Below are 27,354 nucleotides of genomic sequence, written 5' to 3' on the forward strand. Positions count from 1 at the left end.
GGTGATGTAAAACAAATGGTGCAAACACAAACATTAAACGGCATTAACAATAAAGAGACAATATGACCTAATGAGGCACATTATGACGTACAGTAGATTTTCCATTCATTGCCAATGGCGTTTACAAAACAAACATTGAACTAAAGACCTGTGGGGCTGGCACCCCTCAGCCTCAACAAACATTGAACTAAAGACCTGTGGGGCTGGCACCCCTCAGCCTCAACAAACATTGAACTAAAGACCTGTGGGGCTGACACCCCTCAGCCTCAACAAACATTGAACTAAAGACCTGTGGGGCTGGCACCCCTCAGCCTCAACAAACATTGAACTAAAGACCTGTGGGGCTGGCACCCCTCAGCCTCAACAAACATTGAACTAAAGACCTGTGGCTGTGGGGCTGGCACCCCTCAGCCTCAACAAACATTGAACTAACTAGAACTGCACTCTGTCGAGTGCATACTTGCTTGTTGCACACTAGTAGGCCATAAATGGCCAACTAGTGCGCAAGCAGAGCGCGCAAGTCCTTTCGACCGCTGTAAACTGTCAAATCTCAGTATCTCTGTGAAGGAACGTTTGAAATGATTAATGTTTAGATGTAACTATTTGCTACCTACTTTATACATATAAACATCTAGTATTATTAAGTATGATTCAAGTTTCTATCTATATAAGAAATACTGTTTTATCGTTGTAGATATATTCTGGATCCCTTTTTAGTTTTTCTAGTCATACACATACACACCACGTACTCTGGTCCCAGCAGATCAGGCACAATTAGCTATTTTATTTTTTACTGATTATGTATATAGTATACGTATGACTAGCTCTAAATGATGACGTAAGAAATATATATAGTATATATATAGTATATAGGCATATACTATATACGTATACATATATACTCTATACTCTATACTGTATAAAGTGTGTAGTTGTAAGTTGATTAGCGGTATACTGTGGTTACTTTGCGCCAAAAACCGTGACAGCTGTTCCGCCATTTGAGGCTTACGCAGAAAAACATAAAATCTGTGCCTGTGTTGCTGGACCAAATGACCACAAATGACCATATTTCTTACGTCATCATTAAGAGCTAGTCATACACATACACACCACGTACTCTGGTCCCAGCAGATCAGGCACAATTAGCTATTTTATTTTTTACTGATTATGTATATAGTATACGTATGACTAGCTCTAAATGATGACGTAAGAAATATATATAGTATATATATAGTATATAGGCATATACTATATACGTATACATATATACTCTATACTCTATAAAGTGTGTAGTTGTAAGTTGATTAGCGGTATACTGTGGTTACTTTGCGCCAAAAACCGTGACAGCTGTTCCGCCATTTGAGGCTTACGCAGAAAAACATCAAATCTGTGCCTGTGTTGCTGGACCAAATGACCACAAATGACCATATTTCTTACGTCATCATTAAGAGCTAGTCATACACATACACACCACGTACTCTGGTCCCAGCAGATCAGGCACAATTTGCTATTTTATTTTTTACTGATTATGTATATAGTATACGTATGACTAGCTCTAAATGATGACGTAAGAAATATATATAGTATATATATAGTATATAGGCATATACTATATACGTATACATATATACTCTATACTCTATACTGTATAAAGTGTGTAGTTGTAAGTTGATTAGCGGTATACTGTAGTTACTTTGCGCCAAAAACCGTGACAGCTGTTCCGCCATTTGAGGCTTACGCAGAAAAACATAAAATCTGTGCCTGTGTTGCTGGAACAAATGACAACAAATGACCATATTTCTTACGTCATTATTAAGAGCTAGTCATACACATACACACCACGTACTCTGGTCCCAGCAGATCAGGCACAATTAGCTATTTTATTTTTTACTGATTATAGTATACGTATGACTAGCTCTAAATGATGACGTAAGAAATATATATAGTATATATATAGTATATAGGCATATACTATATATGTATACATATATACTCTATACTGTATAAAGTGTGTAGTTGTAAGTTGATTAGCGGTATACTGTGGTTACTTTGCGCCAAAAACCGTGACAGCTGTTCCGCCATTTGAGGCTTACGCAGAAAAACATCAAATCTGTGCCTGTGTTGCTGGACCAATGATGACGAAATGACCATATTTCTTACGTCATCATTTAGAGCTAGTCATACAAATACACACCACGTACTCTGGTCCCAGCAGATCAGGCACAATTTGCTATTTTATTTTTTACTGATTATGTATATAGTATACGTATGACTAGCTCTAAATGATGACGTAAGAAATATATATAGTATATATATAGTATATAGGCATATACTATATATGTATACATATATACTCTATACTCTATACTGTATAAAGTGTGTAGTTGTAAGTTGATTAGCGGTATACTGTGGTTACTTTGCGCCAAAAACCGTGACAGCTGTTCCGCCATTTGAGGCTTACGCAGAAAAACATCAAATCTGTGCCTGTGTTGCTGGACCAATGATGACGAAATGACCATATTTCTTACGTCATCATTTAGAGCTAGTCATACACATACACACCACGTACTCTGGTCCCAGCAGATCAGGCACAATTTGCTATTTTATTTTTTACTGATTATGTATATAGTATACGTATGACTAGCTCTAAATTATGACGTAAGAAATATGGTCATTTCGTCATCATTGGTCCAGCAACACAGGCACAGATTTGATGTTTTTCTGCGTAAGCCTCGAATGGCGGAACAGCTGTCACGACGAAGGAGACCGGGCGAAAATATTACTTGCGCGCTCTGCTTGCGCAAGTAAAGACCTGTGGGGCTGGCACCCCTCAGCCTCAACAAACATTGAACTAAAGACCTGTGGGGCTGACACCCCTCAGCCTCAACAAACATTGAACTAAAGACCTGTGGGGCTGACACCCCTCAGCCTCAACAAACATTGAACTAAAGACCTGTGGGGCTGGCACCCCTCAGCCTCAACAAACATTGAACTAAAGACCTGTGGGGCTGGCACCCCTCAGCCTCAACAAACATTGAACTAAAGACCTGTGGGGCTGACACCCCTCAGCCTCAACAAACATCAACTTCACACCTGTGTGAAGTGAGGGGCGCTTTTATCATCTTACAACATCGAGGATGATGTAATGATGATGTAAAACAAATGGTATCAAAACAAACATTAAATTCTCTTTATTGTTAATGGGATTTAATGTTTGTTTTGTTCCTAGGACAAGGATTATTTAATGGAATGCCGTTAAATCGCATGTTTTCACCTCAATGAATAAGTAAAGTAATCCATGATGATCATCACACCATTGCTTCCACAGAGGTTTCATGTGTTTTGTGCGTGCGTGCTCTCTCTCTCGGCTAACTAACGGGGAAATAACTTTGTTCCCCCATATATTGCGCTGCAGTAATCTCACACCTACAGCCAGCATGCAAAGAACGATGATTGTTGTGTTTTAGCTTGTCTGACACCTTGCAGCGAGAGGCAAGCATGCAGCCAATACACAACGATGATTGCGCAACAAAATGGGACCGGTGCCAGACCAGCGCCGGTCTGGAAAAATAAATAAATACATAGACTGATAGACCAGTCATCCCCCAATAGTGCGGGGAAATTCAGACCCATCTGACCCAAAAATAGAACTACAAAACGCGTGTTAGAGATTAAACAACAAATAACAACCAGAACCAGCAACTGCATTTACTTAATCACATGTGAAAAATGTGGTTTACAATATGTCGGAGAAACGGGTAAAACAATAGGTACAAGGCTGGGACAACACAGATACAATATTAACAATGGAAAAAAGACAACCACAAGGTTTGTGCAACATTTCATGGCTCACGGCATTGAAGCTCTAAAATGCGCTGGACTTCAACACAATCCCAACTGGACAGTAGGACAAATAAGACGTTTTAATGAAAAACAGTGGATTAAGAACCTCAACACGGATTTTCCTGGAGGCTTAAACATGCCTAAAATCAGATCTTGAACACAACAAAAACTTAAACTCAGGATTAAACTGGAGAAATCTAAAAATGATTGGATCAGACTTCCTTCGGATACATGGCGAATGCATTTATTCCTTGCATTGTGTCTACACATGTTGCGACTTGCGGTCGCAATTAATTCCCCCCCTATCATTAGTAACATTTTACAATAGAGAGGCTTCCAGAGCATTGCAAATTTATAATGTGATCTAGTGCAGGGGTTCTCAACGATTTTGACTCGGTACCCCCGGAAATTCTTTGGCTATGCCTTGAGATGTCTAGGTATACCTATTGGGGTATTTAAGTACCCCAACACAATAACTGCTGTGCCACTGATTCAAAATAGACTAGGGATACGCTGCACCGATATGGACATTTTTGGCCGATGCAGATGTTTAAATTACCAATTTAAATAGCTGATAGCCGATACTGATACCGATATATGTTTAATTACTTTTGGTTGTTTTTATTTCCCCATTTTGTGCCAGGGAAACAAATACTTCAGAATCTACGGCTTGGTAGGCTGCAGATAACCAACACACCAACATAGCCAATGCAAAATGCAAAATGTATAAAACAGATAAATATCGGCTACTGCCATTGGTTAATGTCAGTTTTATTGGCCGATACTGATACTGACCGTCGATAACGGCAAATATTGGCTATACCGATATGTGGCAGATACATCAGTGCATCCCTAAAATAGATGTACATAGACCAGTGTATAATTATTTTAATACAAATAATATATATTGAATGTTAGCTGTCAATATCCTTAATTAAAAATGTCAGTACAAAGCCTATTGTTCCTGTTGCCTCGTGTATGGATGGATTCATGGATCTTAATTTCCATTTTCCTGTCATTCAGGGTTTTTTTTACACATTCAGAATATAATATGGTAACCATTTGGTGACCCGCGAGAGGTCGCGAGCCACAGGTTGAGAACCCCTGCTATATAGTACCTACATTTGTCAAATGTTTGTATGTAGAACCATAAACTAATCTAGAGGATCAGTAGAGAATCATACTGGGGCTTAGCAGGTTCTCTTTAAGGCAGCAACAGCACTATAATAGCACCTCAACCATCCCAACAAACTACTGAAAAAAACAAACAAGAAATTATCACATATAGTGATATTTGTCAGGTGAAAGAAGCGCTGTCTCTGTTGTGTCTCCCCCCATTTTAGCATGATTATTATTTTAGTAACATGTATGTTTCTGTGTCACAACCTCGTGGCCGTTGTTTGCGTCCGTTGCCGACGTTCTGTGTGTGATTCAATGACTGTGTTTTGTTGTGGCTTTGCATTGGCTGCGCTGTTTCAGCCGCGTTTGGTTTGAAGTTATATACGTACTTATATCGAGTGACATGAGAACATTGCAAACGTGTCAAATAACTGTAGTATCTTTCTTCTCCGTCACCCTGTGAGTGTGAGCATGCTTCTCTGCTCCGTTGAGCTGCACTGTGTGTCTGCAAGACTCCGCAGCCTGACTATGGGGTCGATCTTGTCGTCTACATTTCATGAGCTTTCACTAGTCAGGTTTCACCTGACAACAGTCTGTGTGTAGACTAGGGTTTCACTTCTAGTGATTTTTACTAGTGGGCTAGTTGCCTAGTTTACAGGTCGACTAGTTGTTCAACTACCTATTAGCCTAAGAAAAAAGTTTTTTTAAATAATATTGTACATTTAACTGCACCCCAACTGTGTACATTGGTGACTATAACTATAATCTAGCTGATCTTGAGGCCTACAAAAAGGAAAAAACTAGTAGAACCACTAGTACCGACAAGGTCAACTAGTGGATTTACTAGTCGACTAGTTGAATAGTTTTTTTATTTTATTTAACCTTTATTTAACCAGTAAAATCACATTGAGACTGCGTCTCTTTTACAAGTGGGAACTGGGATAGTCGACTAGTTGCTTAAAGCCCTAGTGTAGACTAAAGGTCCATTGACACATACACAGAACAGGCCTGCAGAGCACATCTTAGTGGCTGTGAAGCAGTCTGACTCTTTATATGAGGTGATTTTAATGATGACATTTCAACATAGGCTTTGGCCTTGTCTTGAGTTCTTTGAAGAGCCTTTGTGCAGGTGTTCATTAAGGGTAGGATACCAGCGTGGCTCATCCAGGAGAGGTAGTGAATGTGTGCACGGGAGACCCTCTTGCTGCCTGCTCTCCATTCATTATGATCTGGACAAATTAGCGCCGGCTCTCTTTTTTCTCTTTCCCTCTTCCTTTAGCTAACCTATTAAACTTTTATTCATAAGACATTTCTCAAAGAGAATGAAAGAGAATTCAAAATATCCCCGCTGCCTTCCTGGTTATTTATAAAGACAGACTGGTAAATTATTAGGAGAAGTAATATCTACACTTCCTTCAGTAGGCCAAGACACAGTGGCTCTTCATTACTGGATGACCATTGAGTGTCAAACACACACACACACACACACACACACACACACACACACACACACACACACACACACACACACACACACACACACACACACACACACACACACACACACACACACACACACACACACACACACACACACACACACACACACACACACACACACACACACAGTAATTAAATAGTAAGACAGTAGCAGCATGTAACAGTAACTATAAAGCTGTGTCTATATTATTTTATGTTGTGTGAAATTGAAACACAAATGTGCCTCCCCTGTGTCCATAAAATAGATTTCAGATGTAGGCTGTAGCTGAATGCTAAGTAGGTCATCACTACACTATTGTCACTTTGACGGCCTAAAACACACGAGGACGGTTCAAACAAGATAAATTGAGTCAGTTCAAACAGTTCTTTGATCTCTAGCAAGTGCAAAATATTGGCACCATGCCATCTGGTTAAATTAGATAGAAATGGTTTAAAATAATCCTGTAAAGCAGAGTGAGATAGACACTGGTTGATAGTTCTGGTTGGGTAATTTTACATTTGGGTACATTAATTATCCCAAGAACAGTCAACAAAGTGAAAAATGGAAGTGCAAGTGCTTATACTGTTGCACTGGCAATAAACTGGCAATCTTAACTGCTATAAGAGTAACTCTAGTCTAGTGCACTGCTGACAATCTCACATTATCCAAAAAGGTGCCGTGCTGCCTCAGGCAGCAATGAACAAGATTTTGTTTTTACGTGGTTACACATCGTCTCAGTTGGGTGGAAACATTGTATCCCCATCTTTATTTGTTATTATTTCATTTTATTAGGCCATTTTGTGGTGGCACAGATACAAAATGTTACGGTTTCGAACCCAGGTTCGAACCTAGCCCCTCTCGGGACCCCCCCGGTTGAGCTCTTTTCATCGTTCACTCGTAGGGTCCCTCTGCAGTTCGTAAGCCTACAATAGGACACAGCTTTACATAACCTCCGTTGAAGCCGTGCCTGGTGGTGGTGGTGGTGGTGGTGGTGGTGGTGAGATGTTTCAAAAGAAGCATACATCGCTAATCTTTCAATTATTCTACAAATTAACATTACACCCTCCCCATCTCTATTCTTATTAAACGATGTATCCCAATTGCCATTAAATAATACCCGTATTCGTGTCTTCTTTGCTGGTGTAACGGCCGCAAAGAAGATGGTTGCTTCGCACTGGAAACCACCTCATACATTGACGTTTCGCCAATGGGCTTTGACCTTTCTAGATATCATCTATATGGAATTGTCTACAGCAAGATTGCACGGAGCGAAAGAAGAAAACATTGATATTTGGTCTGATATTGCAGATATGGTTAAGAACATGATTTAGTCATTATTTATTTATTTTTCCCTATTGCACAGTGGTAGGAGTCCTGACAATTTGTGACATCTTTGGTCCCGGGGGGAGGGGTGGGTGGGATTGTTTGTTTGTTGTTTGTTTCTGTGTTCCTTTCTTTTGCTGTTATGTGTTATTTTTATGTGTTTTGTTTTCTTTATTTCATTCATGATGTTAACATGTTCTATTGTGATTTGTCGTCTAAAATAAAAAACATTTGATAACAAAAAAAAATAAAAAGCATAAATCGGCTATAGGAGACAACGGAAACGTCAGAGAATTTTCATTTGGTGCAGAAGCCGTTAAGTGTTTGACCGTTTTGGCCGCTCTGAAATTCTCTCTTCCTTCCTTCCTTATTGACTTCCCATTGTACCGCCTCCAGCACCGGGACTGGCTAGCTGAGACAGAGCAGATCAGAGGCTAGCCAGTCCCGGTGCTGGAGGCGGTACAATGGGAAGTCAATAAGAAAGTCAAGTAGTGTCATGGCCGAGGTGTTGTATACTTAGTTACTCACCTTGGTTACACAGAGAGCCGGAGAAGCCAGACAGGCACTCACAGTGACCTGTGACGTGTTGACACGGCCCGGTGCTGTGCACACACTGCGGGCATGACTGGCTGCATCGGTGGCCGTAGAGCCCAGGGGAGCAGACTGGAACAGGGACACAGTGACAGAGGGAGGGGGAAGAAGAATTGAGATGGGTGTGAGAAAAATCAAGCCCATCAAAATCAATAAAAAGTACCAGGAGAAGACAAAGGCAAGGAGAGCGACAAAGGGAGTGAGAGAAAGAGAAGTCAGTCCTTATTTGAGTCACTGGCAGAAATGGAACCGTAAAGGAGTTAAGGGGCCTCTGAAAGCCTTTTTATATTATTGATTCTTCAAAGCCTTTTTATATTATTGATTCTTCTCAACGAGAGAGAGAGAGCCTTCATAAGTCCATACCCTGTAATTATTATCAATCTGTGCATTCTGCATGCTGATTTCACTGAAAGCCTGTCAGCCACTACAAGATACTCAAAAGATATTTTGAGGTAACACAATCTCAGCTACAGGAAGCGAAGCACCTACAATACTCCATAACACCATAATATACAAAGCTGTATACAAGCTGTATTACATAGACACATTTTTTATTCAGCAGAGGGGGGAATGGTATAAAATAAATCAATACTTACAAACGCTCTAAATTGTCTGTCTTAACAATTATTTCAGGGAACAAAAAGTGTAGTAGTAGAAATGAACATTTAGAGGTCACTCTCTCTCTGTTGCGCACGCGCAAGCACACACACACACACACACACACACGCCTCGCTCTTATGTTCCACTCCAAGTGATGTTTACAGGTTACAGTGAAATTGACTTCCAATCAGCGAGCTGATCACTTGAGAAGCGCCTCAGAGAGGCGGTACTCAGCGACCAGGGCTTGTGCTCCCAGTACGAGTGGCCCTCTGTGGGCCTGATGAGCCTGAGGCAAGGGTTTGTGTGGCTCCCACTGAGAGTCTGGGAAATGTCAGCGAGAAGGGGTGTCGGAATAAGGACATTGTGATCAACACTAGGAAGTCTGAAAAAATGTCACTACTACTCAGTCTGACTATTCCGGCCCAATAGACCGCTCTCCCCCTTTCTCCCCCGCACCACTCGTTCACTCCATTTCAGCTGGAGACGACATTGTTGCCTAAATGCACGCACTTTTCTGAAAATGGTTAATCTGCAAGCTGCCCGAATTAAATCATATACGTTTGGCTGGTTAATTAACTTGGAATTTGTTTATTATTTTGATAAGATAATAGGAATATGAATACAATGATTATTATCCATGATGAGGGTGGGATGTTAATGTTATTGAATGCTCGGTTAGACTCGACCGACATTTAGCTATATATTTTTTTCCCTCTCTCTCTCCCTCTCTCAACTGCTGTTGCGCTGTATCCCGACATTTCCTTTTCACTTGATACCGTTTCGTAGAGAGGGCCTACACAACCGATCTATATACCAAATGAAAGCCAGCATTTCGTAGTTTACATGGTATTTTTTTTAAATGAGCAAAAAATGAGCGAGTTATGATTTAAAGAAAAGAGGGGTGCTTGATCAAGGGTGTTGCTTTTGTGAGCAATGGTGTACAAGATTGATAATACGTGATAGCGGGGATGAAGGGTTTACTCTCAGACGTTTAATTACCAACAGCTTGAGTGTTTCTCCCGGCTAGTTAACTCACTCATTCTCAACAAATCCACAGAGCAGTGCAACATCACTAGTGAGCTAGAGATGGCTACCACTGCTATAATTTTTGTTTGTTTTTTAGATGCGCAAATCAGCAATGAGTTAATTATAAATATAATATAATAATTTAATATAATAGGCCTATCGGTAATGACCCTGCAAATAATCGGATATTGGTCATAGTTAATTTAAATATAATAGTAGGGTTTTTTTATAACGTGGGTCTCACTTCTTTTGCAGGACGTTCCTCGGTAACCAGGTGCGCACACACACATTCCATCTTCTGGGGAGCAGGAGCCTCCGTTCTGACAGGAGCAGCTTACCGAACAGTTGGGCCCCCAGAATCCTTGTGGGCATATGTTGTCACAGTGGATGCCTGTGGGCAAATTGCAGTGAGGAACAATCAGCAATAACACGGCATGAAGTCAAACAGCGTTTGTGATGAAATTATGTAGTACAGAATTAAATGAGTGCACTTAATTCTCAAAAGAAAACAAGATCTCTCATTCAGGAAAAGAGAGGCAGGAGCATTTTGCACGTTGAAAACATACTTTATCCTGGAAAATAGGCTGATGGCACCTACACAGTGTCAGTCATGCAGCTAATTACCAAACCCACAAGGGTGTGTGACTCCACTCAAACCACCATTGATCTCATTCTTACCTCGGACAAATCCATAATCTCCAAGAAAGGGGTTATATGCAGGTTTAGTGATAATTTTATGATTTTCTGTACCCGCAACTAAAGACCGGCTGTCACAAAACAGTCATATCTACAGTGTTGGGAAAGTTCTTTTTTTATGAACTAGTTCAGTTCACAGTTCAAAATTGTAACTAAAGTTCATCGTTCCAAAAAATTTACTATTATAGTTATTTTTCGTTATTTTTTTTTTTAATTCTTGCAATATAAAACTTTATTCCAAATGAAGTCCAAACCTTAAAAAAACAAATTTGGGATTAATAAAGTGACAACCTTTACAATATTTCTATTACCGTTCCTTATCATTCTTTTTTATTTTCTTTACATTTTACAAAAATTGCTCCGCACATGTTCCCCTTTCTGGGGTTTGAGCCCCTACCCCCTCAGTTCTCTCTGCACGGCCGTGATCTGCTTTACAAACATTGTAACAAAAACAAACTGCCCTCCCACTCTGGGCGCCTTCTACAAAAATCTAGGTGTTTGTAAAGATGATTTTAAGCTGACAATGGTAACAACTGAGGAGGTACTTAAAAGACTGAGTGCCCTTCAACCCAACAAGGCCACTGGCCATGACAATAGTCTCCAAATTTCTCAGAGACTCGGTCATCTCTATAGCTCCAATCATCACCCACATAATAAACCTCTCCATCAAACAGGGACAGGTGCCCCAAGATTTCAAACTGGCCAAAGTTACCCCCCTGCACAAGAAATGGAGCAAATTAGACCCCGGCAACTACCGCCCTATTTCTATTCTTAGCTCCATCTCGAAAGTGATGGAAAGAATTGTCTATGAACATAGGTTGAAAAGTATCTTGCCGCCCAGGCGGTGGCGTAACCGACTGGGCACCCGACTGGTAATCCAGTCGCAGTGTGCCGCGGGTTCGACTCCCGAGCCCGACACGGCCTTTACTGCATGTCTTCCCCCATCTCTCTCCCGTTTCCTGTCAGCCTACTGTCTGTCCCTTCAAAAAAAACAAACAATAAAAGGCGTAAGCGTATCTTAAAAAAGAAAAAGAAAAGTATCTTAATGTACGAATTTCAATCCGGCTTCAGAACATCCCACTGACACATGCCTCCTCTAGATGTAAACGACATGACATCAGCTTGTGACTGCAACTTGTTCCTGTTCGCAGATGACTCAGCACTACTCGGACAGGAACAAACTGCAGGTTGAAAAGGCCCTCAGCTCTGAACTCGGTAGAATCTGCACCTGGCTCTCTGATAACAAACTATCTTTACACCTGGGAGAAACTGAATCCATTCTTTTTGGATCAAATAGTAATCACAGCAAGGCAGATGGCTTCTTGGTTAGAGTGGGTGACAATATTAAAAGATGAAAAGATGAATTACCTACCTAGGTTCCATCCTGGAGGCAAATCTTTCCGGTGATAAAATGAGACACGAACGTAATAGAAAAAGTCAACCAAAGAACAATATTCCTACACAGGATCTCCTCACTGGTCAACAAAAACACCTTGAAGACCTAACAGGAGCCCTCGTACAAGGTTTCTTAGACTATGCATGCACCTCTTGGTACCACAGCACCTCAAAGGCCCTTAAAACAAGGCTCCAGACCTCCAAAACAAACTGGTCAGGCTACTACTGAGCCTCACCCCTTCGAACCCAACCTCACCCCTGCCCACTTTGACAGGCTGGAATGGCTTGTTGACAACAGTACAGCATCTTGCAATGGTCTGGTCCACAAGATTCGATACACCACCAAGATACCCATGTACCTGTCTAAATACTTCCTTAATACTTCCACAACACCAGAGGGAGTTCAACAAACCATGTGCAACCCCAGATTCGGCATAAACAAGGGACTAAATTAATTTCGCTCCTATGCCACAAAAATGTGGAATGCCCTACCAACTGTCATTAAGACATGTGAATCCCTTGACTCCTTCAAAACCGCTCACAAAGGGCACCTACGGACGGCTGAAATTCACGAAACTGGCCCCCCAAAAAATCTGAATACACCACTCACCCCCTATATGTTAGATTCACCACAACTAGATCTGTATAAAAGTCTGTAATTTAAGCTGGTTCTCTCTCTTCTCTCTCTTCTCATCTCTCTCTCTCTCTCTCTCTCTCTCTCTCTCTCTCTCTCTCTCTCTCTCTCTCTCTCTCTCTCTCTCTCTCTCTCTCTCTCCTCTCTCTCTCTCTCTCTCTCTCTCTCTCTCTCTCTCTCTCTCTCTCCTCTCTCTCTCTCTCTCTCTCTCTCCTCTCTCTCTCTCTCTCTCTCTCTCTCTCTCTCTCTCTCTCTCTCTCTCTCTCTCTCTCTCTCTCTCTCTCTCTCTCTCTCTCTCTCTCTCTCTCTAACATTTTCATTTTCAGTTCAGCCCATCTTTTCGGGCTCTGTGTCTCCAATCCAAATGTATTTATTTTTTATCTGACGGGGGCTCTCTGCCAGTGCAGTGTTGATTAACAGGGTTGAGTCCCCAGAGTGGCCCCAGCTCGTCTCTCATTCTCTTTCAGGGTAGCTCGGGTTGTGTACTGAAAAGAAGGGAATGAGTCTGCTGGGTCAGTCTGCTCAAAAAGGACCCCCAGTGTACACATGAAGGCATTAGCGCGTCCATATGACCAGCTCTCTCTCTCTCTCTCTCTCTGTCTCTCTCTCTCTCTCTCGCTCTACTGCTCAAAGCAACAACAACCTCTGTTGTTGCCAACAACAGTGGAGAGACACATGTGCACACACGTGCACACGTAGACCCAAGCCCAGCAACACACACATGGACAAGTGGCAAAAACACACAGCATGCAAGATCACACATACACATACACATTGCACCCTTTCAAGTGACAGTCTTTACTTCGAAGCCTCATTTGAAATGTCCTTTGACTGGGGGATCTGAGAATGATGCGGCCATTAAAGCAGCATTATGGTGCTACGTACCTTTGAATTAAACCTGGGATAAACTCTTGGGACTAATGTCACACAGTAGCTACGATTAATTCCTCATTGGCAGTGAAGGGAAACTTATCTTTGATGATGTAGAAAGGCGCGGGGGGATGGGGGGCATGAGCAGGGTGATTTAGACACCAGCTCTGCCAGGGACATCAAACCAAGGGCAGAGGGCTTGTGTGAGGGTGTTTGACGTCCTGCTGGGTCAGGCAGAAAAAAACAGTAGCTGCCTTTATTGCCGGCAAATGAATGCGAATAGAGCGTCACACACTTTGAGTCTACCGGTGACAAACAGAGGCGCTTTGGAAGCCTTGCAAGGGAGAAGAAGAAAGACTGACTGAAGCCCCAACTTCTTCAAAGAACACTTTCTGCTTAGGAGTGCCAGAGGTCCCACTATCCAATTTGTGAAAAGTGAGCGGAGGAACCCCCCTAGAGGTTCTAGTACTGTTCTAATACTGTATATACTGTATAGTTCTAGTACTGTTCTAGTACTGTATAGAACACTATACGTTATACTGCCAATCCGACCAATATGTCTGAGTCACAGTTTCGGGGCTTTGTGTCTCTTGCCCATATATGGAGATGTCTGTTCCCTAGCTCCCTCCCTATAGATGAAGTTCCCTAGCTCCCTCCCTATAGATGAAGTTCCCTAGCTCCCTCCCTATAGATGAAGTTCCCTAGCTCCCTCCCTATAGATGAAGTTCCCTAGCTCCCTCCCTATAGATGAAGTTCCCTAGCTCCCTCCCTATAGATGAAGTTCCCTAGCTCCCTCCCTATAGATGAAGTTCCCTAGCTCCCTCCCTATAGATGTTCCCTAGCTCCCTCCCTATAGATGTTCCCTAGCTCCCTCCCTATAGATGAAGTTCCCTAGCTCCCTCCCTATAGATGTTCCCTAGCTCCCTCCCTATAGATGAAGTTCCCTAGCTCCCTCCCTATAGATGAAGTTCCCTAGCTCCCTCCCTATAGATGTTCCCTAGCTCCCTCCCTATAGATGCCAGATCAGAAACTCTGGCCCAAATGTTTCACATAGGCCTGCTATAGAGCACCGAAGTCTGATGTCACTTTCAGTAGAGGGAGCCAATACACAGGTTCATATATTTTTTTATTTGCATTGAAATCTCCATAGGGCGATTTTAGGTCGCTTCATATAAGAACTGTGTTTGAAAAATAAACTGACCACCCCGGCCTTTCTATCAGGGGAGTGGCTGTGCATCGTTAATGATGTCCATTCATATTTGATACAGCCAGTTTCTGGAGAAAATTGAATTAATGTGGCCGCAAAATCCTTGAAACTACATATTAAAGCAAACGCTGCTAATATACGTCACGCCCAGCTGTCAACACATTGCGTTCCTGAGATTCCTCGTTGACATAAGCTCAGCTGGCAGTGACTCAACTCGTACTAATCACGAAACATTAAATATCAATGAAATAAAAATAAACGTAATTAACATTCAGTTTCTGTTGTGCGACGGGCAGCTGCAGCCACTCCGCCTACCCGGAAATGTAGTCTCTGGGTTGTTTGACTAGTTTATAACGCTTATTGTGTTACTCTTTGGGTATATTTGTACATTTCCACCTTCAGTCGATGCTTCATATCCATATGATTGAAAAGGCCGGGGTGATCGGTTTATTTTTCAAACACAGTTCTTTGAGGCGATCTAAAATCCCCCTATGGGGATTATAATGCAAATAAAAAGTACACAAACCTGTGGATTTGCGCCCTCTACTGACAGTGACGTCAGGACTTCAGTGCTCTATAGTGCCACCAGGAGGCAGATTTTTGCTAAACAGTTTTTATCTTATACCGATTTTGTCCAAACATCACGCAAATCGGTACACAGTATCTCTATGGTCATGTGATCAAGACGGATCTGTCAGATTTTTCATATTCCATCCCGATTGGCTAATAGTGGCATAAAGTTTGCAGGAGTGGCTTGTTTTGAACAAAGCTGAAACTTTGTGGATGCAGTGACATGCTCCTGATGTGCAGGTTGGTGCCTTGCTTGGTTTCCTCTGCCATCGGTATATGAATGTGTAAAGAGTGGATAAAATAACTATATAAATGCACCATTTACCATTTTTAGCACCACCAGGACTGTAAAAAAAAATGTATTTACATTTTTCTTTCAGCGTATGTGTGAACGCACCGGTTATATTCCATCCAGGTCCCGGCCTAGAGCCGATCAAAAAAACTCTTTGCATTGGAATTGAGCTGAGATTGAGTTGATCATACAAAACATCAATGTTTTTGGAGCTCAATAAAATTAATTGGTGACAGCGCTGAACCGTTTCAGCTGTTGTGATCATCACTGACCATGTATCTAGGGTGCACCCCTGAAATGCTTCCATATTGCCGGAAGTGCGTCAATTTTGTCGGTCTCGCTTCTTTTTTTTCTTTTTTTCTTTTTTTTTTTTTTGTCCCACGATTTTGTAACCCATTTTTCACCCCTGTGTCAATCATCCTGTGATGTGATCCTGGGCTCTACACACCCTCCGCCAACCTAGGGAGAGCAACGGACTTAACTCATGCTTCCTTCATGCTTGAGTGTCCAAGTTCGGTCTCGCTTCTTAAATGGGCCGCATAGGGCTAAACCCTTGGCAGTCTGAGCCATTTCTGAATGGTGCTGTTTGGCAGTAAACTGATTCAATGTTCTATGGCTTTAATGTTAAAATGCATTTAAGTTTGTATGTTTAAAGTTTGCATGACTCACATTAATCTCATTAACTGTCTTGATATGTGCCTGATACGGTCCCTGATTTTGCTTAGCTTACTTAGTATGCTGCTTAGATACAATTCAGAGAACATCTCCCAAAGCGGAGCCTTTAACACCAAGTGTAACTGTATTCAATTTGTTGCAATGAATGGTTGAATGTATTCTACATTGACGTGACTGGAGTTTTTATAAGGTCCTTTTATTCTTATTGACCGACCATAGTTTGTGTTGGTTTGGAGTAGGCTGCGACCTCAACTACAGTATGCATTTTGCTTTGGCTTGGTGACATCTCTCTACCCACCTGGCTGTCATTTCCTGTTGATGGGATTGGAGACATTCACTACAGCAATTATTGAATTGAATGTTCATTAATAATTTCACATGCTACAGACGTCTTACCCAGTTAAGTCATCCTCATTCTCTTCAGTTGTGTTTGATGTAGCAATGTCACTTTATGAAAGACCAAGCAATTGAGTGCAGAATGAGTCATACTGTGTGTGTACTACTTCTTCTCTGCAGTTTGTTTGGGAGGCAACCACCACAACTTGAAAAATGGGTCGGTTGCTGTTAAACAGACTGGCTCCACTGGCATCAATCCTAAGCATCAAAATAAGCTATTGAACCTTTTCTTAAAGCCAGCTATGATGGCTTTAATAAATGTGCAGTACTACAGGTTTGAGTCTTGGAGCTCAGTTTAGCCTGAACAGCAAAAGGGTACAGTAGGCCCAGGCCGTAGCGTAACGGTCTGGGCACCGGACTGGTGATCCAGTCGCGGTGTGCCGCGGGTTCGACTCCCGAACCCGACACGGCCTTTACCGCATGTCATCCCCCCATCTCTCTCCCGTTTCCTGTCAGCCTACTATCTGTCCCTTAAAAAATCAATAAAAGGCATAAGCCGCAAAAAAAAATATCTTTAAAAGGGTACAGTAGTTAGGTACATGAAGGCCATCAATAACAAAGACAAATATAGGCTTGACGACATTTGAATGGAGGGAGTTGCAAGGCATGCAGGCATTATATCAGTAGGCTTCTCCTGAGGAAATGTCAGCTGACTCATCAGTCATGAAGAGAATTCCAACTAACAAATGCAGGATATTTCAGGAGATTTTGTTCATGAAGGTAAATCATGGTGAATTTTTTACAGCGCCTTTATGCAAGGCGCTTTACATAGATTGTGCATTACATTCACCCAACATTCACCCATTCACACACATTAATTCATGGCGGCGGAAACCATGCAAGGCACCAAGAACTGAAAGCCACTCTACCCCAAGCCTATAGAAAAGCTTTTTGGTAACAATGGTTGAAACCAAACTCACTGAATGTGTGCGTGTGGCGGTCATTCTGACCTTCTATTGTACGAAAGACCCACTTCCTACTTAATGGACTGCAAATGGACTGCTGCATGCACTCAAATGCACAATATACTTCACATTCACCCATTTCACACACACCACAATGCCGGAACATTGTTACACATGAAGTGTATAGACGCATTAACAGACGACGTCACACTGATAAGCAACAGCATGTGCGCACATCACGGCAGCAGAAGAACACCACCTCTCATAAGATGCAATGGAAAAGTTCTAACTGCACTCACGTGTAAAAAATGCCCCATCAAACTGTTTTTATCCCAGTGTGGAGGAAGAATGATTAGGATTTTTATTGTGATCTGTCGCCCTTGAAATATATAAACCTTGATTTCTGTTGTGTTTAAACGATAATTTAAAGCAATTCAAAACAGTTGTCCTCAAAACCACACCTCCAGTCGCTGTCATAAGAATGGGAGGTGCGCTCATGATAACGGCAGCAGCCAAATCCTATTTGCACGCGCACCTGCAGCCCATCAAGTATAATTTATGCTTCGTCCCGCGATGGTGTCGCGCACGCAGACCTCTACGCTCACAATAGTCGCATCTGCGATGCAATGTGAGCTTGTATATCAGCTGTTCTCTGTGCGCAATACTGTTGGGCTTTGAAGTATAAATGTCTCCTAGGGTGCACCTCACTAGCCGACACCCAAGAGGAGGTTGAATGGATTGAAACCAGTGGTCCCCAAAACAACAGGTTTGGAGATCTGTTTGGAATTGATTACATGAAACAGTCACCCATACGCCCAGTCCCAATGTTTGTAAACAATTAATTGGTCTATTGGTAAATGGTGCATTTATATAGTGCAAGGCGCTTTACAATGATTATGCAAATATGCGTAATGCACACACACATTCATATACAAATGGCAGAGGAAACCATTCAAGGCACCAACCTGCTCATAGGGCATCTTGCTCAAGGACACTTCGACATTAACTCTGGGGTTGCCAAGCGGCCACTGTACCACTGATCCACTGCCATCCCAGTACTGTCAGTGGAGGCAATCATTCAAGGCACTACTCTTCTCTTCTGGAGCAGTTATGTGTCCAGTATCTTGCTGAAGGACACTTGACGCGCAAAAGAGCCGGGAATCTAATAACAAAACGTTCGACTCTCAGACGGCCGCTCCACAGCCCGTACACTTCTGTCATTCTTGATCTGTTTTTCAATTTGTGTTTTCATTTTTGCTTTCTCACGCTGTGCACTGGCAAACTCCTTTTTGTGTTCCTCAGATTCCTGTAGATTGGGTGATGTAATTTCAAGTGGGATATTTTAAATGTAATGTCGCTGCAAGAGATCCATATATACTGTAATGATGTTTTTGTTTGTGCGCAGCTGACATATTTTGAGCCATTATTATAGCCATTATCTTTGAAGTATTTGCGTTCCAACATAGCAGACTGGAGTGACAGCATAGCTTTCTCTGTAGATATGGCAGCCTGCAAGAACTGATGTTTCATCCTCACTCATCCCTGGCTTGAGATGACTTTGACTACAGAACATTGTCATTAATTACCAATTGCAAAATGTACTCTGTTTTTAATCTAGAATCAATGGTAAGACAGAAGGCCAAAATTGCATAAAGATTATACAAATGAGCGTGCACTGCTGATCAGTGTTGGGCAGTAATGAGTTACTAGTAATAATATATTACTGTAATATTATTACTTTTCCCAGTAACGAGTAGTATAGCGAATTACTCTGCCAAAATAGTAATATTAATAGTAATATACGCTGCGTTACTCGTTACAAATGAGGGTCAATTGTTTTTGTTCATTTGTTCAGTATATGCACTCATAGTAGCAAGTTGTTGCATGTCATGCAAAAATAGAACAGATCTATAATCTATCAACGGGGGGAAAAAAGAGATGCGTTGTAGCTGTTAGATCTGTTCTCGTTAGCCTGTGCAGCCTGCGCACAGTTATGACGTTCGTAGCGTATGCGACCGTCACACTCGCTTCACTTCCAAACAACAAAACAACAGAGACAGAAAGACCAGAGAGTGGCAGAACATGACAGAGAAATGTATCTGTATTATTTTGTATTCTTGTCTGTCAAAGATGACAAGTATATTCGTTGTAAACTTTGCGTAGGCAAAACAACACTTTCCACAACTTGTTGAAGCATCTGTTTAAAGACGCAAGAGAAACACAGTGCTCCCCACGCAGGCAAAACAAAGACTGGATTTCATTAGAGAATAGTGATACCGCCGGGGCATTAAATGGAGACTAACTGAAGAATTGGCTCGTCGCTGGGTGTATTGTTGTAGCGGAGAGCTTAACCCTTAACCACAGTTGACTCTGCCTCATTTAGATCTATCATAGTCCATCAAAATACCTGTGAGGTCCAATGTCAGGCTGTTTCCAATCTGAGAACCCATCAGCAAATAAAGGAATAGCAGTGACCTTTATATCCTGCAATTATTATATCTACCCTAGGGGACACGGGAAGAGCATGCAAACTCCACACAGAAAGGACCTTTTGACTGATACATCCTAATCCCGCAAAATGGCTGCGAATCCAGGGGAAAATAATATTCCACTGTGTGACCACAGTGACCTACAGTTCAAGAGTTCTATGTCAAAACGTGAAGCGGCCTGTTATAGCTACCATTAGGCTGATTAGCGTAGTGGAGTGCACATACTGTACAGTACAAAGCTTCACACAGATTAGGCCAGGGATGACCGAGATTAGCTGTACACGGACGGATAAACAAACATGTGTCTGGTCAATTATACTGTTCAAGGAAGCTGGTCCAAACATAACAAACAGATATTTTTTTTTATATATATTTTTTTTATCCCACGATTTTGTGACCCATTTTTCACCCCTGTGTCAATCATCTAATGTGATCCTGGGCTCTACACACCCTCCACCAACCTAGTCCCCATATATGAGGGACAAGGGGAGAGCAACGGACTTGAACTCATGCTTCCTTCATGCCTGAGTGTCCAAGTTGAGTGTCCTGGTTGGGCGTAGCGCGTGGAAGGAACACGTTATTCCAACCAGTTCCTTTCCCCTCCATCAGGCGCCCCGGTTGGCCAGGGGGAGGCAGTTTAGTGACCAGGATTACTGCATGTTTTTTGTGAGGGTACCTACCCTAGGGGACACGAGGAGAACATGCAAACTCCACACAGAAAGGCCCTTGCGCCAACATGGGCACTGATGACGTGGAGGAGGAAACACGCCGCCAGCATCCACAGCGTCCCGAGCGGGAATCGAACCCAGGACCTTCTAGCTGTGAGGCGACAGCACTACCAACTGTGCCACCGTGCCCCAACAAACAGATTTTAACTGGAGGCACGAAAGCAAAAACACTGATAGCAACAAACTGGAAGTACACCGATCAGATGAAAGAGGGACTGCCTTCAAATGTTCCTAGAGAATAGAGATGATCTCTATGGAGGGAGCTGCATCTAATCTCTCTCAGAACTTTATAATGATCAGTGGTGGACTACATTTAAAGTACATTTACTAAGTACTGTACTTTACTTGATTAATGTATTTCAATTTTGTATTGATTGATTAATTGATTTATTAACAGTTTGCAGAATTACAGTACATTTCAAGTACAACTCAGTACAATTTTTTTTTTTTTTTTTTTTATTATTTTAGCCCACGATTTTGCAACCCATTTTCTTTTCACCCAGTGTCAATTATCTAATGTAATCCTGGGCACTACATTTCCTCTGCTTGGGGGGTGCTTAATTCTTTTCACCTGACAGGGGGGAATTTCTCCGCCAGGACGTAGCGCGTGGAAGGAACACGTTATTCCGACCAGTTCCTGAGGGAGGGCAGAATCCATTTGTTCCGGCCTACGAGCCGGCCGGTAAACACCGTCGGCCGGTCGTTTTAAGGGTCGGCCGGACTGACTTTTTTTTTTTTTTTTGTCGGCCGGTCCGTGGGTAGGTCGTTTGATATGTCGGCCAGTCTGTGGATAGGTCGGCCGGTCATTTGATAGGTCGGCCGGTCCGTGGATAGGTCGGCCAGTCCGTGGATAGGTCGGCCGGTCCGTGGATAGGTCGGACGGTCCGTGGATAGGTCGGGGGGGGGGGGGGGGGGGCAGGGACCCCCAAATGGTAACTCTGTCATTTCTCTACCGTTTTGGACGGGGGTGGGCTCATTTGAATCGTGTCGCCCCCCTGGGGGCGTCTTTGGGGGTCTCAAGGTTCGGGGACCCCCAGGGACCCCCAAATGGTAACTCTGTCATTTCTCTACCGTTTTGGACGGGGGTGGGCTCGTTGGAATCGTGTCGCCCCCCTGGGGGCGTCTTTGGGGGTCTCAAGGTTCGGGGACCCCCAGGGACCCCCAGGAACCCCCAAATGGTACTGTAACTCTGTCATTCCTCTACCGTTTTGGACGGGGGTGAAAAGTGTGTGTGAGAGAGAGCTATAGTAAGAAGAATATGCAGATCAATATAAATGGTTCTCTGTCTCCCTCCCATCAATAAAGATCTATCATGAAAATGTCAAGAGTTACCATGTGGGGGTCCCCGAACCTCCTAAACCCCGATAATGCGCCCAGAGAGGCAACACGATTCCAACAAACCCCTGTCCAAAACGGTTGAGAATTCATAGTTACCATGGGGGGGTCCCTGGGGGTCCCCGAACCCCCCCCCCCCCCAAAATAAATTAATAAATTAATTAAATTAAAAAAAAAGAAACGAACGGCCGGCCGACCGACCTATCAAACGACCGGCCGACCTATCCACGGACGGGCCGACCTATCAAACAACCGGCCAACCTATCCACGGACCGGCCGACATATCAAACGACCGACCGACCTACCCACGGACCGGCCGACCTATCGCACCGGCCGGCCCAGAGGCCGGTACAAAAAAAACAAAAATAATAATAATAATAAATACAAAAATAATAATTAAAAAAAAAAAATAATAAATAAATAAAAAGTTTACCGGCCGGCCCGTCGGCCGGAACAAATGGATTCTGCCCTTGCTTTCCCCTCCATCAGGCGCCCCGGCTGGCCAGGGGGAGGCAGATTAGAGACCAGGATTACTGCATGTTTTTGTGAGGGTATACCATTACCTACCCTAGGGGACACAGGGAGAACAAAGAAAACTCCACATAGAAAGGCCCTTTCGCCAACCCCGCCTCAGGTATGGGCACTGATGACACAGAGGAGGGAACAATCCCCTAGCGCACATAGCGTCCCCAGCGGGAATCGACCTTCGAGCTGTGAGGCGACAGCACTACCGACTGTGCCACCGTGCCCCCTACACACACATACAAAAACTGTTAGGTTTCGAACTGCAGCCATCCGTAGGTGCCCTTTGAGAGCAGTTTTGAAGGAGTCAAGTGATTTGCATGTCTTAATGACTGTTGGTAGGGCGTTCCACATTTTGGTGGCATAGGAGCGAAATTAATTTTGATATGTTATATTATAGTATACTTCTACTTTATTACATATCAGAGGCAACTGTACTTTTTACTCCAACTACTTTTTATTCCAGCTTTAGTTACTTGCCCTAGCCTAGCCCCTTAGAAAGCACTTTATGTAGACTTAGATAGTATTTTAAACAGACTTATAGCTTGTTACGTAGACAGCACTAGAATTGCATGTTATGTAGTCATAGCACTTTATAGTACACATAATATATAATATAATATAGTATATATAGTTTGCATAGATACTACACTGTTACGTTCTTAGCTTACGCATGTTTCATGATAACTACTTTATTATATATGTGATGTATGCCATGCTTTTTGTTATTGCTTAATGTAAATCGCTCTGGATTAAGAGCGTCTGCTAAATGCCTAAATTGTCAATTGTAATTGTATTAAAGCACCTGCTCGTTAAAAAACTAAATTGTACTCCCACAATCTTGCTTGAACCCTTAACAACATTATCAAGGGCATTTCACTCTCTAATGACAAGATTACCATACCAACCGATAAGAGAAAAGGAAACGACAGATCATATAAAAAGTCGCTGCTGGCCTTTCTTATACAACATTTCAGTATTCAAATAATGTTATCAATAAATAATGTTATCAAATAATGTTATCAGCTGTTATCAATAATGGAACTCCGATATTTAGATCTGACCTTTAATAACACAGCCCTGGGGAGCTGGGGCGGGGGAGTTGTCTAAAGCAATACACATATCTTTAGTCTTAGTGACACTGAGTTGTAAAAATGCCCCTTCACATGAGGAGACAGAGTCATCAACAACATGGGCCATGACCAGCTTCTTAATTAGTCAGAAGACTGCAATCACAGAATTGTCCACAAAGTTAGCATTGTGTCACTTGAACGCTGGTGTCCTATTCTGAGGCAAACATTTGGCACAAATAGCATAAGCTCACAACGTGTCTAAAGTAACGGAATATATTCAGAGATAGGCATATATACAGTATATATATATAGGGGGGGGGGGGCACTTCTGTATGTGTGTTGGTCTGGCCCACTGGGCTTCCTGCTGCCCCCAGCCTTGCACCCCAGTGACTCAATTAAGTCAGACAGATGGTCCCGACCTGGTGCAGGATTCAGAGCATGAGAGCCCTCAGATTGTGGGCTCCGTTCCTGCAGATAATAAAAACCCACATTGTCTTCCCAGAGTAAACGCCCCCCTAAGCCCAGGGGGCTGAACGGAATGGGCCACCGAGAGCTCACAGGCTTGACCTTTCCTGTTAAATCTATTCACCGCCCGACCGCACCTCTCCACCCCATGCTCCGAGACCAGGTCCTCGGCTCTGCTCCTGTATTTGACATTCAGATGCAAAGCTCCATTTTGGAGAATAATGATCCACGCCCTTGCTGTGACATTCACACTTCTGCCTGCCGCTTTCCTCCTCTCCCCATGAATGAAACAGGATGAAGGAATACAATGATGCAGAATACAGAGAGCAGACATGTTACATTATGGCCCAAACATTCCGCACTCCGAACCTCACCAGGGTTCATGTACTCTCCCTTGCCCACTCACAGTAGACAGTAGCATGCATACAACCACACAAACTTTACACATGCTCTATCCGGGTCATTGGTCAGTAGGATAATTATTGGCTTAGAAATGCAACAAAACCAAAAATAAATCTCCATGAATTCAAGGCTTCATGGAGTAATTTTTTTTTATTTATTTAGGTGAACTAGTATAGGAGTATACACTACAAAGTCTTGAGTACCAATTTAGAGTGTGTGCAGGATGACCACCGATCCATCTTCACTAAGGTGCTATAAGCATGAGAACAAACCAATAGACAATATTTCTGCACACTAAAGCCCCGTTCACACCTAGGAAGCTAGAAAAAAAGAGAAGCTAAAGAAAGTGGGCGTGTACAAGGTAGCTGTCAGTCAAGCGGCCTGGACTGGCTTTGAGACGAGAAAGAAAACAGGCAAAGCAAAGCAGTCCAAGCAGACGGGCATTTTAAAGTCTAAAATGTAAAATAGCGGCTGTAGAGGAGAAATAATTATATATTTAGTTACATCATAACCTATTTATGGATGAATAAATAATATAATCTTGGTAAACATGCTTGTAAATAACCGAACGAGACCACGGACCGGATCTCGATCCTCCCTCTTTTACCCCGGCTGAAGTGCTCATCTTGGGGGGAAACCCCCCACTCCGCTCTCCTCTCCCCCGGCCACGAGCGAAACCCTCCGGGCATTGTTTTAAATAGCGGCTCTGTATGTAATGTTAATGTTGATTTAGCAAGAGCATACCGTATTTATGGAAAGAAATACAATTGTATATATCCAGCACATCGTAAAAGCAATTAAAACAGCTTGTGTTTACGTGTGGGTTCCGGACATTCAGTCCGAAGTCTCCCGGGGAAGGGAGACGATCGGCTTCCCTGTATGTCGTGGGCTCCTCCACGGTGCTCCACCACCCCTCCCTCCCCATTTAGTCCATGCTTTTAATTAGCAGATGATGTGAAACTTGGGCCACTATAGTAGCCTAGTAGGCATACTTTTATTACTTCATAAATAATCAATATCACACACACACACACACACACGACCAGAGCGCGCTGCTCATCCCCTCTCCTCCCCTCTTCCCGGGGAAAGTTTGGGGGAAAAGGCCGACACGAAAAAACAACCGGTTTGAACTATATTGTTTAGTTGTTTGTCTATCTATCTATATCTTCTAATTTATCAACCATGTGTGTGTGTGTGTGTTTGTTTAGTCCACAATCAGTGTCAGCGACGGATAGCATTCTGGTCAGTCCATGCTTTAATAGCTTCGGCGGTGAGAACCGGGGGGGGTGACTGCAGAGGCACTTCTCCCCAGCCACCGTCCACTGGGAGAGAACTGGCTCGCAGGTGACGGAACACAACCCGTTTTCACCACTTCGACAACTTGTTGTTGTGCCATCGCACATCTCAGCGGACACATTGACTGCTGCAAGAAATGTTCAGCCATTGTACTCTCGTGACTTTGAAGCAATGCTAATATTGCCACTAACATTTTTGTCTTTGAAGATGTTAGGAAGGCTTAAAGTGTCCTGAAATATGTGGATGAAAATAAATAGATAATACATTATATAGATTCATGGGGAATATTACAAAATATGAAAAACTTTAAATAAATAGGTACACAACCCTCTCCTTTCCCGGAGATGACACTGTAAAACCGCTTACGTATAAATTTTTGCTCATATTAACTTTTATTTCTTTCCATAAATATGCTATGGTCTTGCCAAATATTAATTAATATTACATATACAGCCCTTATTTAAAAAGTAAATAATTTAATTCGATCTCGGTGCGGTCAGCTTTTTTTTTTCTTAAAAAAAAAAAAGCTGTTCATTCCAAGCTTCAAAACGAAAAAGCTGGTCTGCATAGAGATAACATGGGACCACGAAGCACGTCGCTTCTAGCTTCCTTGGTGTGAACGAAGCTTTAGAACTACAGTATGCAGTGTTTCACTTTATTTTGAGCTTTTGGTTTTATCAGACCTTAATCAGAGCATACATGACTCAACAACGGACAGGCAGGTAAAAATAACCACTGGTTATCTTTACCTGCCTGTCCATTGTTGAGGCAGGTAAAAAATAACCAAGAGGAAGATCTGACAGACCTAGAATGTCTCAGCTCAAAAAGTGAAACACTCCATAGATCTAAGTGTGCAGGAATGTGTTCTATCACCTTGAACTCTGAGTGTGTAAAAATGTATACGTAAGCGGTTTTACAGTGTCATCTCCGGGAAAGGAGAGGGTTGTGTACCTATTTATTTAACATTTTTCATATTTTGTAATATTCCCCATGAATCTATATAATGTATTATCTATTTATTTTCATCCACATATTTCAGGACACTTTAAGCCTTCCTAACATCTTCAAAGACAAAAATGTTAGTGGCAATATTAGCATTGCTTCAAAGTCACGAGAGTGCAACGGCTGAACATTTCTTGCAGCAGTCAATGTGTCCGCTGAGATGTGCGATGGCACAACAAATAGAACATTTAATGAACACAGGGCTTCCTACAGAATAAATAAACTTTACAACACATAAGCCATAAATGAGGGTATAATAAACTCATACAGCGGCGTGAATATAGCTGTGTTAGCAAGTCTTTACGGTTGACTAAGGGCAAGATGTTTTCTCTGTGTCATAGCACTTGTGCTTTATTTGGAAATAGTACAGTAGAGAGACACACAAAGAAGGTTATTCAAACTCATTGTGGAGTGCAGACA

At 42.5% G+C, this 27,354-nt stretch overlaps 1 protein-coding gene across 1 annotated transcript in view; it reads right to left on the reverse strand.

Annotated features, from left to right (window-relative positions):
- Positions 1-27,354, reverse strand: part of megf11 (multiple EGF-like-domains 11) — a 133,815-nt gene that overhangs the window by 17,304 nt on the left and 89,157 nt on the right. Inside the window, exons 15-16 of the mRNA XM_083762986.1 lie at positions 10,227-10,373; positions 8,294-8,428 (exon numbers count right to left, since the gene is read on the reverse strand). Of these exons, the coding sequence (XP_083619112.1) occupies positions 8,294-8,428; positions 10,227-10,373 (282 nt within the window). The remainder of the gene's footprint in view (positions 1-8,293; positions 8,429-10,226; positions 10,374-27,354) is intronic.

Source organism: Protomyctophum parallelum (assembly GCF_964188405.1).
Source record: "Protomyctophum parallelum genome assembly, chromosome: 4".
NCBI lineage: Eukaryota > Metazoa > Chordata > Actinopteri > Myctophiformes > Myctophidae > Protomyctophum > Protomyctophum parallelum.